Source organism: Dermacentor albipictus, chromosome 7 (assembly GCF_038994185.2).
Source record: "Dermacentor albipictus isolate Rhodes 1998 colony chromosome 7, USDA_Dalb.pri_finalv2, whole genome shotgun sequence".
Taxonomy (NCBI): domain Eukaryota; kingdom Metazoa; phylum Arthropoda; class Arachnida; order Ixodida; family Ixodidae; genus Dermacentor; species Dermacentor albipictus.
The window spans coordinates 119,175,183-119,192,415 of NC_091827.1; the positions used below are offsets into that span (position 1 = coordinate 119,175,183).

Genomic DNA, 17,233 nt, shown 5'->3' on the forward strand with positions numbered 1-17,233 from the left:
CCCTAATTAAAACCCGTTATGTATCATTAGCATTACGTTTGTCTCACTTGGCAATGATACTATGCTAAAAAAGAAAATGTTTTGCATAGTATTTTCCACGTCTTCGAAATTTCTAGACTCTTGGCATCTCTACTGGGGCGTCCACTAGCCCCCTCCTGTGCTACTTTTACAGCAGTCGGTATAAAGATCACTTAGCGACTGTCTTTCACTAAGGCTAAGCTATTGGCATATTTATTTTCTTCGAAGCTGTGATTCACGCGTTTCCACCTACATCACGGCGATGCCACAGCACTACAAGTAGTAAATATCCTCCAAGCACCAGTAGCTGTCAAGCCGTCTGCGTACGGAAGATCGAAGCAACATACACATTTTGCGCTGTGCAAAGAATTTGCCAAACGTTTTCGCAAGATTGGCGCGCATAACTCGAATGCCCCAAACCAAACAAACTAGCATTTCGACAGCCAGTCTCTCGTATCTCGGCGCTTTTCGTTGTCCAACGTATATAGACTTGCGTCTTCCACACTTGATTTTTAACTATGTGCTAACAAAATCTGCAACTTAAACTCGCTTTAAGGTCGCTGCGTTCCTAAACATCTTTTATATTGGCTGCTCAACGCACGGTTAGCGTGAATGGCCCGTAGAAAACATCCATGGGCGCCGCCATTTTAATACGAGCGGAAGTGGCGTTTTGCTCAAACATGTGTGCTCAACATTTCTCATTTTTTTCGCCGACATCGAGGCACGCGAAGTGTTCTACCACCGAGTGAAACAATGTTTTTATGTGGTGAGAACAAATAACATTTGTCGGCGCAGTAATTTCTTTAGCGCACGCGCAGACCGCGTTCTGCGCCCCACGTGAGTCGCTGAGCTGCGCGCCGGTGCATTTCCAACGGGTGAAGCGAGTGTTGCGGCGAAGCGCAACCAGGCATCGCAGGCAACCCATCCCAAGACGGGGCGCATCGAGCGCAGCGATGGCGTTCAAGACGTTGCGACGGGCGTTAAGTCAGATCTTGCTGGTGACGATCGGCACCTGCTTGGGACTCTGGGTGTGTCTCAGGATCGGCTTACAGGTGCTGTTTAAAGGGAAGTCCATACTGACGCCCAAGCAGCGTCCCGAAGAGCCGGCGTGTCTCCGCGACCCGGCTCTGGGATCCCACGAATTCGTCACTTTGCAGGTGTGTGATGTCATCTACGATCGCTTTGCTCCGGCTGCCTCGCTTCGACTCATTCGCGTATGAATGACCTAAGCGCGTTTTGCATCGACTTGTGTAGTGGTCTTGTTATTAATGGGCCGCTGTATTGCTTGTGTCAGCCTAATTATTCCGGGCTTGTCTCGCATCGCCGTGCAGGCGAGTCAAATCTGAAGCTGCTCCCACCATGCCTTGTCAATCACTTGTGGGCACTTAGTTTGAGGTTTGTTTCGATTTGCAAGCTGCTCATGCCGGCGAGCGTGATATCGTTATCGAAAGCGACGCGCTCGGCTGCCGCTACTGACGTTTGTTTCGTTATGTAACGCCGTGGGAGAACGCGTCGCCCTTCACGTAGGCGGGCGGCCTAGAAGGGTCTCGAGCGAGGTGGTATTTTTCAAGGGTGCATGGCGGTTATCACAAAGCTCCGCTATCGCCGCAGCCTGGACAACTTCTGTGCGCCCAGACGTCCCCTGCTGATTGGCGGTGTGCATGTCTCCTCTGACGGCGCAGTTGTTTTTCAGTGATGCGAGCCGACGCCCCCAGTAATTCGACCGCCCTGCAGCCGTCACCGCACTGACGAGGCATGTCCGATGAAGTTATTGATGCGCTGCCGGTTCGGAGCCAGCAGACCTCCTGTTCCCCATCAGCCGCCTGTCACAGTTTTGTTTCTTGTTGCGATCGCATTCGCTCCGGTGGGACCGACAAGCCCTCCCCGAACTTGACGGGCGGCGCGCGGCTACAGGCGAATTCAAGCAACCACAAACGGAGCTTTCAGCTACAAAAATGAAACTGCTACCGCAAACTGGATCCACTGCTTTTTGCGGAGCTGTTGCTTTATTTTCTTTACTCTCGCTCGCATCTCGGCTGTTTGTTGTACGTCTGCATGCGTTTGCCCGCTTTCGAGGCGTCGACGTGCGCGTTTGAGCGCGCCACTCGCGACCTGTCACCGTGCTTCATTCATTCAGCCGCGGCGTCGACGCCTCCCGTCGGGCGCGTATTTTGCTTCCTCTGCGTACACCCGCCGCGCGACCGGAGATGGCGGATGCGTTTGAGCGAGTACGTGTGCGCTCGCGGGAAATTTGAACTCGGGTGTGCAGGCGTGTGCGAGGGGGTTCGCGCGAATCCTCGCTCCGTGACGTCTGGCCGCTTTCGGCGGCACTGGAAGGCCATTAAACGAAAACGGGGCGCTTAGTTTACGTAAATGCACCCATTTCGTCTTCCCGGCTAACTTCAATTCGGGCCATGTTGTATAAACAGTGAAGTACGTTGTAGGCGCATATGTGTGTGTTAGAGAATAAAAGACCCCATTTTGTGTAAATAGAAACAGTTACCTCCTGTCGCAAGAAAAACTTACAGAAATTCTGAGAATTGTGAATTAATGCTTAAGCATTGTTCGGTTCGGCTGTGACTTTGTTATTGCATAGTTCTGATTACTTGCTTTTCCTAGCTTATGTGCTTGCTTACTGATGGCCTTTGCCATCAGTAAGCCTTGTAAACCTGTGTTATGCATCCTTTCGTATCCGTGCAAGCTCTCACCTGCATTCTGACTGCGCCTTTAAGGCCCAATGGAAACGCACCAAGCGTTTCAGCGTGCCCGCTTGCCAGCAAGGTGTTCCTAACTCAAAGGCCACTCAGCAAATTGGGCCACCCCAAAATTTCAAGTTGGCCCACCATATAAGTTGACTCACCCCCTAATTTAAGTTGGCCCACCTCTAAATTTCATGATCTGAAGTGAAGGCGCTAAAATGACGGAGGACAAAGAAGAAACACACACATAGGCGCCCTGTGTGTGTGTGTGTTTCTTCTTTGTCCTCCGCCATTTTAGTGCCTTCACTTCAGATCATGCTTAACCAACACGCACAACTATCCATCCTAACGTCTAAATTTCAATTTGGCCCTCCCCGAAACTTCAGTTGGTCGTCCATCAGATTTCAAGTTGGCCCATCCCAAAACTTAAGTTCGCCCACTCTCAAATTAAAGTTGTGCCACTCTTAACTTTCATGTTGGCCCACCCCCAAATTTCAGTTGGCCCACCCCTACTATAAATTTCCCCATTCATTTTCTCTGAAATCCTATGTATATTTATGGGTATTTTCGTTCTTCTTTTTTTTTGCTTTTCCTTATCTTAAAGGCTACCATTAAATGTCTTAACTTGGCAAATTACGTATTTTTGTGCAGAAATAAGGCATTACACTTTTCGTGTCGCAGGGCTGGGGATCTCGCCAAAGAATGCTTACACACTAATAATGGAGCCTTCAATTGTTTAAAAAGAAAGAAGAAATGAAGAGTCCAGTCTGCTGACCTTGGCAGTTTATTTTAAGCGGAGGACAGCTGTGTGCGCTGCCAATTGTTGCTATTGTCTGCTGACAACCGCCATGTGACACGATAGCTTGAACACAGGTGTTCTTTGTGTGTTGCTTTCTTTCTTTCATTCGTTCTTCCCCATGACACATTGTAGCGCCGAACTTACTATTGACCCTTTTCATGGAGCAGTTTGCTTCAGAGGAACAAGATGGCACTCGTGGTGGCATGCTGTACATTGCCTCAGCGAAAGCCCACGAATAAGAAACCATTGCAATTTCTGCCCTGCTTCTGTGCAATCAGCTGTCAGAAATGCAACTGGGTGTGCGCTAACACACTGCGCTCCATTCGTGCTGCAGAATGTGGAACAGTGCAGGGAAGACGTGTGCAGTTGTTGACTGCAAAAATAGTGACTGGCAAATTGAGAAGTGGAATGAATCTGTGTGATCAAGTTCATGGGCCCTTGATACACGAGGACTGCCTGTGTTGCTGGCCCTTTGCGATGCACAGTGTTTCCTGAGGACAAAAAAAAATATTAGTCCATCCGTCACCGTTGCATCGCTAACCTCCAAGAAAGAGGAAGAAGTATATTTCGTTGCACACCTCGCATATCTCGAAACTGTTGTCACCCTGTGAATTCATTCCAAGTGAATATGCCTTGTGAACCCCCAGATACAATTAATAAATTGCATTATGTACTGTATTCAATTAAAAAGGTAATTTCTGCAAGTATGCTAATTATTCAGCTAGCCAGTTTGATTTCTCGTAGAAGTAATGTTCATCTCATCAAGTAAATTAGTTCAAGGGTCAGAACTCTGCTGTCTGCCACAGATGATATATAAAATTTGGTGCATTAAAAAAAAAACTGGTATATGTATTCAGAATCAAAACTAACACTGAACTATCAAGCATGCAATTTTATTCGTCTGTTGTTTTTTGGAAGCAAGCGATGTCTGCAACAATTCGTGCCCCCCCCCCTCCCCTCCATAAAAAAAAGCTTTCTAGCTCTTTCCAGTACACTAGGCAGAGTGTACTAAATACCATTAATACAATCAAATACTATAATAATTCAAGTAATTCCCATATAATTCTTTTTTTTTCTTTTTTCGCTCCATAGGCACCCTATTTTGTTCTCTTTTTATGGCACTGTCAAAGGTCTAACAGGATGGGGATAGAGCCTTCCTTAACCATCAACTACATCTCTCCTGTAACTACAGCAAGTGCACACGCTCATACTGCCCTGCAACTGCACTAGCTGTGTCATTGTCGCATAGCAGGCATACTGCCAGAAACACTTGAATTTCAACAATGTGACGAGGCATTGCTGATTCTGGAGCTAAATGCCACTCCATGTTTTGCTTATCGTCAAAAGTACTTCGAGCATGCTCTTTCATTTGCAGATGCATGCAACCTTGCTGTCATTTTAGAAGAGGCAGCACCATTAATGCAGTTTTTTAATGAGGAGCCATCGGGAGGCAAGGAAGTTGGTCATTTTACTGTGAGCGGTGGTAACATTCAAATATGAGTTGGGCGAGTTGCCAATTGCTTTTGATACCACGGTTATGTGCAATGAAATAATGCATTGCTTTGAAGCTGCACCTCCAAACTGTTCTTTCCTTGTCTCCTAATCTTTCTGGTCTTTTTTTCTTTTCTTTGTTACAGCTTGTGTGGAAACAGCATACATAATTTTTCTTTCATCTTTGCAGCCATCCAATACAACTTTTCCAGTGCAAATGTATCCTGCATAAGGCAGTCATTCTTCACCAACCTCATTACTACTCTTAAAGAAATGGCACCTGTTACATTTCGTGTGCTGTTGTTTTCATCTGTAAAAGTGGCATTCACGGTGGTCCCTCTCCGATGCCGTGTGAGCCTTCAGTATAGACCCCCGCATACAATTTCTTTACTGCTACATGCTTTGAGGCCTTGGTAGAACAGATCAAGCGTGCCTCCACTGCAGCATCAGGTTCAACATGACCCACACAAACTAGTTTAAGCACAAAGGCTCAGTGTTCAGACTCGCACTTGCCAGTGTGCTCTGTTTGCATTGTTCCCCGAGGACTTGCAACGTGTTGTGTGTGACTGTAGTGGTTAACATAGAGTACTTCTAAGAACTGTGCTAGCTTTCGCTCCGACTAGAACCTGGCAGTGGGAGCATTCTAGGCCCCCTAGAGAAGCAAGTAGCATGTGTCGCGTGTGCAGAAGATGCTTTTCATTCTTCCGAGTCAACAGGCCTAAGCGAGACTTTGCGAGTAGATTTATTTTGTGAGTGTTTGTTGGGGCATATGGGCAATTTGTGTCGTCATGTTGTGCTTCACCTCATTTCTTCTCCAACACCTCATGCATGAAATGAAATTGACAGACACACAAGATAATGAAACAGCAGTGCAACACAAGCTTTGACACCACAAGTTAGCGTACAAGGTTTTATTGGCCAGTTATTTTCTTGCAAGTTCCTTTACAAGGTGATGCCTGCGATGGACAGGGCATTCTACATCCACCACCGCCACTACATCCACCATGGTAGATGTAGTGGCGATGCTGGTTAACGCTAGCAGGCATACATAAATATCCAAGAAAGTAGGTGGGAAAATGGTGCCGCTATAAGAGTATCACACATGTTATGCCGAGGATGTAGGTTCGGTTCCCACCAGTGGCCAGCTGCTTTCTTTTTGTATTTTTGTCCACTTTCATTTTTCTTGTACAATAAAAAACAACAGCAACAAAAAACAAGTAATTCACCCTATACTTTCCTTGGTTTCATTGTCTCTTGTCGTCACAGGATATATGTAAGTGTGTTATTTCACTAAAATCAGTTGAATTCTGCACTCACATTTTGTTGATCCTGTGTCCTTTTCGCACTGCCTCCTACCATGGCATCGTACCAAATGGCCAATGGAATTATGTGCGGTAGCATGGCCAGCCTGCCAGCCTGGATTCTGTCTGAAGTCTGCACCTGTGCCTTTTGTTTGTGCGAGCCACAGCTGAGTGGCACCAAAGTGTTGTCGTGTGCCGCCCAGCTGAAGCCACCGCTCCTGCTGCCTCCCTTGTCTCTCCACACTGCAGGATGTGACGCTGCACTACGTGTCAGCCGGAAGTCACGACAACCCGCTGATGGTGTTCGTGCATGGTTTCCTGGACACGTGGTACACCTGGGAGAAGCAGATACGGCACTTCCAAAAGGACCACTGGTGAGTGAAACTGTTTGGCATTGGAAGGGGAATGGGCATTGTGGGCACCTCCCTTTTGTACTTGCATACCAAACCCACTTTTTTCCCGAGAAGTTGATGTTAATATGTGGGGAGCGTCCATTATGCAAGGAAAATGTTCCGCCAAATTTTTCTTGTAGCAGTTAACCTTTTCAGGGTAGATTTTTTCTGCCATATGCGACCACCCAGGGTCGATTTTTGTTATTGCAGATTTCAATTCTTCTTAGGGACTTACACTTGGAAAAAATTTACCGTAATTTTTCTAGGGCGACCTAAAAGTGAGAAAAAACAGGGTGTCTACCAACCGGGAAAACCGGGAATTCTTAGGGATTTTGAGTAGTCTGGAAAAAGTCAGGGAAAACTCAGGCAATTTAGGCCTCTATCAGGGAAAATTAGCGGCAATTTTATTGAAAAGGTCGAAAGTCGCGGTAATGCTGGCTCAAGCAACAGACCGGAATCGGAAAGAATCATCTTTGACGCCCTGTCGTCGGCCGGAGGAGTTGCCAGTGTGCACTCAATGACCGACTTTCCGGATTCCCGATAATTTGGACGGCTTCGCGGCACCGCCACGTACCCCATAGATTCAACGTATCAGAACGTGTGAAATTTCGGACGCAAGAACTCTTCGCCGTCCGATTTTCCGGACGTTTCGCCCTGACCGCAGGTCCGAAACGGCAATAATCAAAGGCATCACCGCCGCCGTTTTGATTACTTCGCCACCTCGAACCGGCACTCTCGCACACGGATCCGCTGGCAGCCGTTGCCACCACTGCGGCAACGCTAGGCCTAGCTGCTTCGACGTTCGCTATGAAGCTTCTTGCCGTTGGGTGCCGAGTTATTTATTGAAAGAATTAGCTGCTGTCAGCAATGGCACAGACTCCGCCTTTGGGTTCCTCGCTATTGGCTTAGAAACTTAGAAAACACGGCGCGTTGCATAATGCCGGTTCTCGAAAGTTAGCTTCGCCTCTGTACAGAAATGATACATGGTGAAGCATACTTAAAAGTATTGCAGTGAAGCATAACAAGCGTGGGAAGGGGCTATTGCCACTGAAAACAGCATGTATTCCTTAATTATACACACGTGCACCCGGTATTTCCTGTCACAGTACGTGCGCCGATATGCCTAATATGTGTACCGACATGCCTTCAGAGCGTTTTCGAACGTGCCTGTGGCGGTTTGAGCCCCTAAGGGCAGTAAATGACACGAATTTTTTTTTTTTCCAACTGGCCGATTTTTCGAACATTTTCGCGACCCCTAGGGAGTTCTAAAAATAGGCCGTGGACTGTGCAACTGACCAAGATGCTTCAAATGGTCCTTGAGGCGAACGAGTGGCATAAGGAGGACAAGAACAGAAATGATGTACGCATTGAGGAATAAACGGGAAAGGAAGCTTGCTGTCGCCGTTTTGAAGGAGCTTGAGCTCAAAAAACAAAGTTTTGGCTGATGCTGAAATGCAGGTGTCACTCATCCAAACCAAATTAAACTCGTTAAAGCAGTGAAACACAACACTCGGGCGTCGTGCTTGGGCTGAGAGTACGTCAGGACAGCTGAGGTTGACTTACAAGTGGTTGAGAGAGAATCTCAATTGTGACAGAGTTCGGGCCTCATACCACTGAGCTTGCTATCAGTTGATAGAAATAGCTCATATTCGAATATATTTGCCTCTATGTGCATCTCCTTTTTATTCGTATTTGTGAATGTCCGACTTCATTTTCAATTTTTTTCGAAGACACTTTATTTGCTGTGCATTTTACTAACCCCTGCCTTCTATTCTCTCTTTGAAGAAACACCACTCCTTAGTATTCAGATATGATTAAGTCGCTTTTTATTTTTTTTATGTGGTTACTCGAGAGTGACAGAATCAAGCGATATGTTTTCAGCCCGTCTTGACATAAAACATAGTTCTGCATCACTCAGGGAAATGGGCAAAGGCACTCAGGGAAAACCTGGAAAACTCAGGGAATTTGGAAATGTCAACTTGGTAGACACCCTGAAAAAAACGTTTTACATTGGTACATGTGTACTCTTCATTCATGAATAACAACAATAAAAAAGGAAATAAACTTATAAGAATTGAAAATTTGATGCATTGCTACAGTTCAAGGCTTAGAATATGCGCACACAAGAGTATTTCGCAAGTCTCGAAGGTTCCTGCTCTTACACTAATATTTACGTACATAGCCTAATCGAACTGGGTAGGTGAGAGCACCCAAGAAAACTGAGTGGTTGTGTGCCCATCAAAAAAGCAAAACATGTGACAGACTTCCGCTAATCTTCATCTTACCGCCAACCAGACGCAATTAGATATCACGAGTCTCCCAAAAAAATGAAAAGGAGACGCATGCATGGTGGCATCCTTCCTATGCTCACCCCTGTGAGCACTAAACAAGCGAGAAACAGGCGGCCGCCCTTTGAGCGATTAGTAACGAGATAGCCATCAGTTTTGCAAGTGCAAGAAGCTGAAACTGCCCTTGGAACAAAACCAAAACCATCTTTGGGGAAGCATACTAAATTACCAATTTTACATTTGATGTATGAGTGTGCATTATGAAAAGCGAGCGTATGTTTTTGGAACTGAAACTCTGAAAAACAAGATCAATATTTCTTGCTGAAAATGGTGTGGAACCTGGTATATAGCAACCGTGGTGCAATGAAAATGCAGGGGGCATGTGCTAGGATTTATGTCAAATCCACTAAACACCATTAGCACATATTGCCTGCTTAGGTGCTATTCAAAGGCTATTATTAAGAAAATTATGCAATTATGTTGCAAAGGTTGTTTCAGTAGAATATATGGTACTTGTATGTATATCCACTTGTACATTGCCACACAGGCGCACTGCAACATGTCTTGAAAACGACAGTAAACCTGCATTGTGTATCGGTGGAGAGATGCAGGAAGCTTAAAGTGGCCCTCAACCACCCATCAGGCTTGGTGAGGAAACATGGTCCACAGATAACATACCCTGCTGTGTACATCTCAGCCAACCGACTGGAACTACTTCTGGTTAACCTCCCTGCCTTTCTATGCAGCATTTCTCTCTCTCTCAGCCAAGTTCTGCAGTTGTGCGCAGCACGCGCAACTTGCAAGCGGAGCACGAAGTCACCTTTGTCACCTTTCTCTTAAACGCTCTCTTTTCAACAGAAGCTTGCTCCTCACTCTTTCCTGGATGCTTTATTTCATAACAGTATATGCAGATTCCCATACTTGGTCAGTAGCTGACATCAATAGAGAAGGGTGGTTGGATCAGTGCACTTCTTCCTACTGCAACTGTGTATATTTATTGACGAACTTTAATAAACATTCTGAAGTAAGCGAAAACCTGCTTTCAAATTTCGATAATAATTATGCACTTCCAGAAGAAGCTGACTCTCGTCTGCTCATGCTTGGCCATGCCCGCCCTTGTATGAATGAGACTTTGGCCACCCTGCTTGTCGATGTCGTAGTCGTTGGGTCTCATTAATTCCGACTAGCCTTGAACACTCAACTAGCCTCGAACCATGCGAAACCTAAGGTCAGACCACACATACATGCCAGCACGTGTTCAGTCTTGGTTGCTCCTGGTTAGACGCCTTGGCAGACTTCGCTTCATATCAAGCTATTGATAGCGTTTCAAAAATGCTAAAGTTGGATGTAGCTACTGTCCGTCAGTCAAGCTGGTGAAGGACAAAGCCGTTCCACACCACGTAACAGGATTAACACGGGAGAATATGAGCGCGAGTGCGCACTCATGCCTGGTGGTGCATAAAGCAAACGCTGTGCATGCGCACCACAGCGGCATGCAGCTGCAGTCTGCTACGTAGCGCAGATGCCACGGCCGCCGCAGGATGTCGCAACGAGTCCACTGGCTGCTTGCTGAGGACAGTCGCATTTGGCTTACATTTGGCATGCCATAGGCACCAAAATCAGAAGTAGTGACATCTACGGTAATATCCAAAATCAAATTTGAATGGCACGCCACTCTGACGTTCAGTAGGCCAAGCGTTGCCACGCCCTCGGCATTGAAGAAGGAGTGGGAACACTGTGAAGGGCGGGTTTGCCAATAACTCTGCTTCTGCGTAATGCATTGAAGTACTTTTTGCAGCAAAGTATTTCTGAAATAGCCTATTTTATCTTCCACTGGCTTTCGTCACTTTGATAAAAAGTGGTTCAGGCCCCTTTAACGTTATGCTCGGGAGGTAGATTGTTCTTCGTGGTCGCTTCAAAAAGACTCTAGGCATCATCTGTGCTGTATTGTAGGTTAATGTAACTCTTCAAGCATCTGTTGTTCATTGAATTCCTTAATGGTGAAATGAGTAGAACAATATGTCATGTGGAATGAAAGAGACCAGTGTGTCAGCACTCCCTCTGTCCCACTTACTGAAGCCAAATTCGAATTCTTGGGATGGAATCTGTGCAGATTAATTCTGTGGTTCTGGCTGTTGCGTTGTCACATGGCATATGAGTGTGCCCACTCTCCCGCCCCCATCCCCCCTTTTTCATTTGTATATTAATGTGTTCTTTTACGAAAATAAAGACTTGCTAGTTTGCTTCACCCTTCTGCACCCTTCTTTTCTTCTTCGTCATATTTTTGCCAGTATAAAACTCAGTGCAATGTAATCATGTTCTAGGATAGCTTGAAACCTTTCAGTGCCATCCTCTCTTACTACATGTGCCTGCAGATCATTCCAGGTTATGATTGTTCGCATCAAACATGAATACCCACAATCTCGTTCCTGCATTGGAAAAGGACTGACATTGCAGAGTGCCAGCATCAGGTGGCATATATGTATGTCAGTTGAATTTAATCTGGTCACTCCTTTGCCAAGATAAACAAAGCTAAGACAATTGTGTTTATATTTCTGCAGACATACTTTTTATACCAACTTGTTAATGTCAAACCCTACAGCCTTTATTTTTACCTACTATCTCAACTTAACCTTTTGAGGGTCGATTTTTTTCGCCATATGCGACCGCTCAGGGTCGATTTTTTAAATTGCGGGTTCCAATTCTTCTTAGGGACTTATTTCGAAAAAAATTTACTGTAATTTTTCTAGGGTGACCGTAAAGTGAGAAAAAAATCTTTTGTGTTGGTATATGGGCACTCTATATTAATAAATAACAATAAAAAAGAAATTAAGCTTATCAGAATTTAAAAATTTGATGCATTTTTATGCACATAGTTTAAGGCTTTGAAAATCCGCACATGAGAATATTTCGCATGCCTCAAATGTTCCTGCTCTTACGCTAATACGTACGTCCATAGCGTAATTGAACTGCGTAAGTGCGTGCACTCAAGAAAACTGTTTGGTTGTGAGCCCATCAAAGAAAGCAAAGCAACACGTGTGACAAACTTCCGCTAATCTTCATCTTATCGCCAACCAGCTAGGGCAATTAGTTTTTGCGAGTCTTAAAAAAAGGAAAAAAAACGGAAACGCATGCACGGCGGCATCCTTCCTATGCGCACCCCTGTGAACACTAAACGAGCTAGAAACAAGCAGTCGCCCTTTGAGCGATTAGTAACGAGATAGTCATCACTTTTCCAATCACAAGAAGCCGAAACTGCCCGCAAAGCAAAATCCAAATGGCCGCCACACGCGCCGCACTAATGCGCGAGCGGTAGTACATAGATGCGCGGGAGCAAACTAGCGCTAAAACAAACCATGCAACGAAAACCGAGGGAGGGAGGCATGTGATTAAAATTCCATGTATCCGCACATAGTGGCAGCACATGACAGAAAAGAAAAAGTTAGGAAATTGGCACACTTTTCAAACGTACAGACGGCGCCGTAAATTTACGGCATCGACTATTTTCGGACTTGTTCGCGGCACCGCATATTTACGTCATTGACCGTCAAAGGGTCAATTAATGGGAATAAATAACAATAAGCAATTTTGCTTGTTTGACTGCCCCGACTAAGACAAATGCCCTTGTCGAAACGTTACCCGCCGCAGTTGCTTAGTGACTGTAATGTTAGGTTAGCACGAAGCCACGGCGGCCGCATTTCGATGGGGGCGAAATGCAAAAACACCCGTGTACTTAGATTTAGGTGCACCTTAAAGAACCCCAGATGGTCGAAATTTCTGGAGTCCCTCACTACGGCCAAATTTCAAGCTATAGGCAACAACACTTAGTTTGGTTCCGTGGCATATCCCTTTTTTTCCTTTCCTTTCCTCATTTTTTTTTTCAGCCGGCGTGTCAGACGCCGTTGACACGCTGGCTAACATGCGTGCGTTGACATGTGGTTGACAGACGGGGGTTGGGTGGCCCTGGCCTTGGGCCTTGTGCACAGCATTCCTTTATTCTCAATTCGACACGCTAACACACCTTCCCTCATTGCCCCACCCACCCACCTTACACCCTCCCCCCTTTAGAAGTACGCCACCTATATATACTGTGGTGAGGAAAGCATACGTCGCTTTGAAGAAGACAAGTCCACTTGTCGAAACATTGGCTCCTGCTTTCACCTTGTTCTCGTTTTGGTCATCGTCTTGAATTTCCATCTTCCGCATTCCCCGTGTTTTCCCTGGATATTGGTAAATGGTAATACAGTATTGGTAATATTCGTATATTGGTAAAATATTGGTTATTGGTCGCTTATATTGTGTGGGAAAATCCCACTCTTTAAATCCTTTTTGTTTTGATTTGAGATGCAGATGTTGAGCTGTGTAGTGGTAGTTGTAGTTATTCTAGTGAGCTAGTTGATGGGGAGGGGTGATTTGTGCAACCATAGGCAGACAATAACATCACCATTTCTCTGGCACATGAATCACTGGACATCATGTCTATGTTGATGTCACCCATAATTAAAATCGTATAGCTCGGCAAAAACCTTTCGAGTAGATTCTCCAAGAAACATATAAAATGACTTTTTCTTCCCACAGGCGGTCTGTAAATGACTACAGTAATTGCTTTTTAAATTCGCAGTGCTAGGAAGTCAACATCATCATTATTAATGCAGTAATCTTCTAGTATATCGTGAGGAAATGTTTCTTTGAAATAAATTGCAACTCTGCTTCCTTTCTTATTGGCGCAATATAAATCTTTTTATTGTAGCCTTATAGGTGAGGCAGTTCATCATTTTTGGTGATCCATGTCTCAGAGAACAACAACACATCAAAGTTAACAGATAATGACTCAACAAAAGTAGTTATGTCATCTACCTTGCTTTTTGTGCTTCTTGTGTTCATGTGCAATGCAGCAAATGTTTTATCAGCAGTAGAAAATTTTGAATTGAAGTCAGTGGTGGTAAAGTAATCCGTACTGTTATTTGAAATGTGATCCATTCTCAATAAAGCTTTATCTCTCAAGATTCTACTGTGACATAGTTAAGATCTCTTTTATCTGTAATGCGGTACACACACAAGTTCTCATTTCTGCATGCCAACACCCGTCCACTGGAAGTGCAAACATACTTACACCTAGCTTCCTTCTTTTTTTTTTATTGTGGCTGAGAGCAATGCCTTATTGTGCTGTGTAAGGTGTTCGTTTACATAGATTGGCTTTCCTTCCCACTGACCAAGGACAGTGGTGTCCAGCCTTTTTTTCCTGCATTTTGGGAAGGCATTGCACATGTCTCTTCTTACAAAACGAAGGATAATGTTTTGGATGCCAGGCTTCAGGGTGCGAATCCAATGGCATATGTTGATGTCTGTAGTGTCAATCTTTCGACCAACACTTTCACCTATCTTCTGTATGACCATTACTGGGTCGACTCCAGAAGGTGCTCCTTTAACTTCCAAGTTATTTAGCTGCATGTATTGCTCCATATCTTCGCATTGTTGCGAAAACTGTCTACTTTCTTCCTTTAATTCCATGTTCTTTATTGTGAGCTCCTTCATTTCTGCTCTCATTTGCTTGATTTCATCTGCCAAATCTTTTACGTCTCAACCCACTTCGTCGTATAGTAGATGTAACCCAAATGCGCCACCATTCCCTGCTGCAGGCGGTGCAAAGTGAGAGTCATGTTTCACCTTGGCGGCATTGTATTCAAGCAATGCCCGTCAGCTCGATTTCGCTTCAGTTTTCCGTCGAAGTCTTAAAACACTGCAATAGGAAAACAACCACGTGTGTCCCAAGGCCGCTTAGGATCCAGCACTGGCACATGTCAACATCTGGTGCTGCAATGACTCGTGTAACACTTCTCTGTTATGTAGATGTCAACTATAGTTGAGTCTGCCGATAATTTACTAACTTCGGAATGTACATTTTTCTCAAGGTTCTTTTTTTTCTTTTTCTTCTTTTTTTAAAATACGTATTAACAAAGTTCAACTGTACATACATTTTAGGCATCATACAGCCTGTAGTTTTTAGGCCTGCATAAAGCCACATTATGTCACTGACATCCTTCCCAATTCATGTCATATTTGGACGAAGCATTTTAAGAGCATTGTGCTGGCACTCTACACCTTGCTCTTGCACCAATAAGCAACACAAAAGAAATAATGAGAAAAAGTGAATGATAGAAATGTGATGTCTCATCTTCTCGTGTCCTGCCTGGCTTCTATCCGTCTCTGCATTGCAGGGTGGTCGCTGTGGACATGCGCGGCTGTGGCCTGTCCAGCAAGGCACAGCAAGTGGAGGACTACCTCATGTCACGTACAGTGGACGATATCAGGAGACTCATTTTGTCACTGGGTGAGTTTCGTGGTTGGTGAACCAACTGTGGAACCAAAATGAGGTCTCAGAATTGATATGTCGGCACAGTCCGTGTGTTGTTGGCGTTTGCTGATTGAACTCGAGTGCAAACATTAAGAAGGTGTTGTCTGGCTTTGAGACGGCACCGGGAGAGCTTTTCGGGGGAGTCAACTGAACAGTTCCAGGCGATTCGAAGTTCGGAGTCCAAGGGAATTGGTGGGGTGCACCCGTAAACCAAAAAAATCTCGGTGGCCTGCATCGTCTCTTGCTTGGCCTTGTTGACTGCGAGGACTACACCTGGCAGGAAACAGTCCCGGTCGGTGTGGAAAATGTTGACAATTTCTGCCACTTCGATGGGACAACTGCAATGTCACATTCTGGAGCTGAAGGGACCAGCATGCCAATTTTTAAGTCAAGTGTTGTTTTGAATGGAGCCAGACAAATTCATTGTTGACGGTAACTACCATAAAGTCCATACAAATATGGGCGAAACTTTTGGACAGCTTATATGAGTGCAATGTAGATGAAAATGTAGCGGATGCATCACACAGGTGAAGACTACTTTATTACAACAGACGTTCTTTCTTCTTGCACTTTGTCTCCCTCATTGTCTCCTATTTGTGCACAGCCTCTCCGTAGCGCAGTTTCCCATTTAGCCCTTAACAATATATAGGGGTCGACCTATATTCATTCGTGTTCAACCTTAACTCAAGTAAATGCGGTACTTTTCAAAGATAGTAGCTTGCCAGCGGTGTGTTGGTAGAGGCTGTGTGAGGTTTAACAAGAAGGCGTTTTGTGTGTATGTGTGTGTCTGTGTGAGCAACCGGCTTTTGTGCAAGCAGGCTTTCCCTCTGTCAAGGGGATAAGTGTCACAATGGGTTAGGTTAGCCATTGGATATGATGGCCATGTGACACAGGAGCAATTGCTTGAGCAAAATGCATTGTTGCTGGTTGTTCACACATATTTCTGTATGTGTATATGTGAATACATATGCACACACATACACATGTACATGCACAGTTTGTCAAAAGATAGTCATCTAGACAACAATAAGGAGGCACCGTCGGCGAAGTTGCGTGCAGCTGCTGCTCATTTCGGGGAATATGTCACTGACATAGGGGGCTGCCATCAGGAATTTGCACGCTGTGGCCGCAATGCTGGTTGTCTCAGGTGCTGTGATTGTGAAACAGTGATCAACGGTATGGCCGGGGCCTCATTTTTGACGTCATAGTTTACCATAGTGGTGCCTCAAATGCAGTCTCTAATAGTTCAGGTGTGTTTGCAGCAACTGGAGGGTCAAAATGGATTGTGTTTTGTATGTAGCAATTAAAAAAATTCGCACAGGTGTGTTCAGGCTATTACTGCTGTTGTAATGTGTGGTTAATTCGCCTTTGGTTACCGTAACAAGGTATGGCAAATGTGAAAGCCGGGAGGTGTTCTCTTTTTACAGAAGTGAGCATTTTACTTGCCAAGAATTGCTCATGAGGATATTCTGGATAATGTTGCAGTATCCTTAGTGAGGCAAGCTTGCACCTCTGCATAAGCTAAATGCAAACTAATTTTACAACTTGAAGAGGAGTTCCTCGAAATTTTTTTTCCCTCACGCAAGTGCTCTGACTGACGTAAATATTCATACCCAGAAGCTTTTGCACCTTGTTTGTTGTCTGTGTGGCTTGAGGACTAGAAAAAAGAAAAACATATATTTAAGCAGCAAAAGAAAAAGGAAGGTGTTGTTACTCATACGCTTTCTGGAGGATGCTTCTCTGAAGCATGGTTGAATGGCAGTCAACACAGCTCAACATTAAGCACAATTTGGCAGCACCGATGGGATTTAAAATACTCGGAAAGAATGCACAAAATGGCGCAGATGGCGCCATCTCAGTGTAAACCACTAGTAGGCGAGTAGGAGAAGC

The 17,233-nt window shown here is 45.0% G+C and overlaps 1 protein-coding gene across 1 annotated transcript in view; it reads left to right on the forward strand.

The window, feature by feature from the left end:
• Nucleotides 1–838: 838 nt before the first annotated feature.
• LOC135909562 (AB hydrolase superfamily protein YfhM-like) overlaps nucleotides 839–17,233 on the forward strand; it is a 41,411-nt gene continuing 25,016 nt past the window's right edge. Inside the window, exons 1-3 of the mRNA XM_065441537.2 lie at nucleotides 839–1,175; nucleotides 6,558–6,682; nucleotides 15,207–15,319. Coding sequence (XP_065297609.2) covers nucleotides 972–1,175; nucleotides 6,558–6,682; nucleotides 15,207–15,319 — 442 coding nt within the window. The 5' untranslated portion in view covers nucleotides 839–971. The remainder of the gene's footprint in view (nucleotides 1,176–6,557; nucleotides 6,683–15,206; nucleotides 15,320–17,233) is intronic.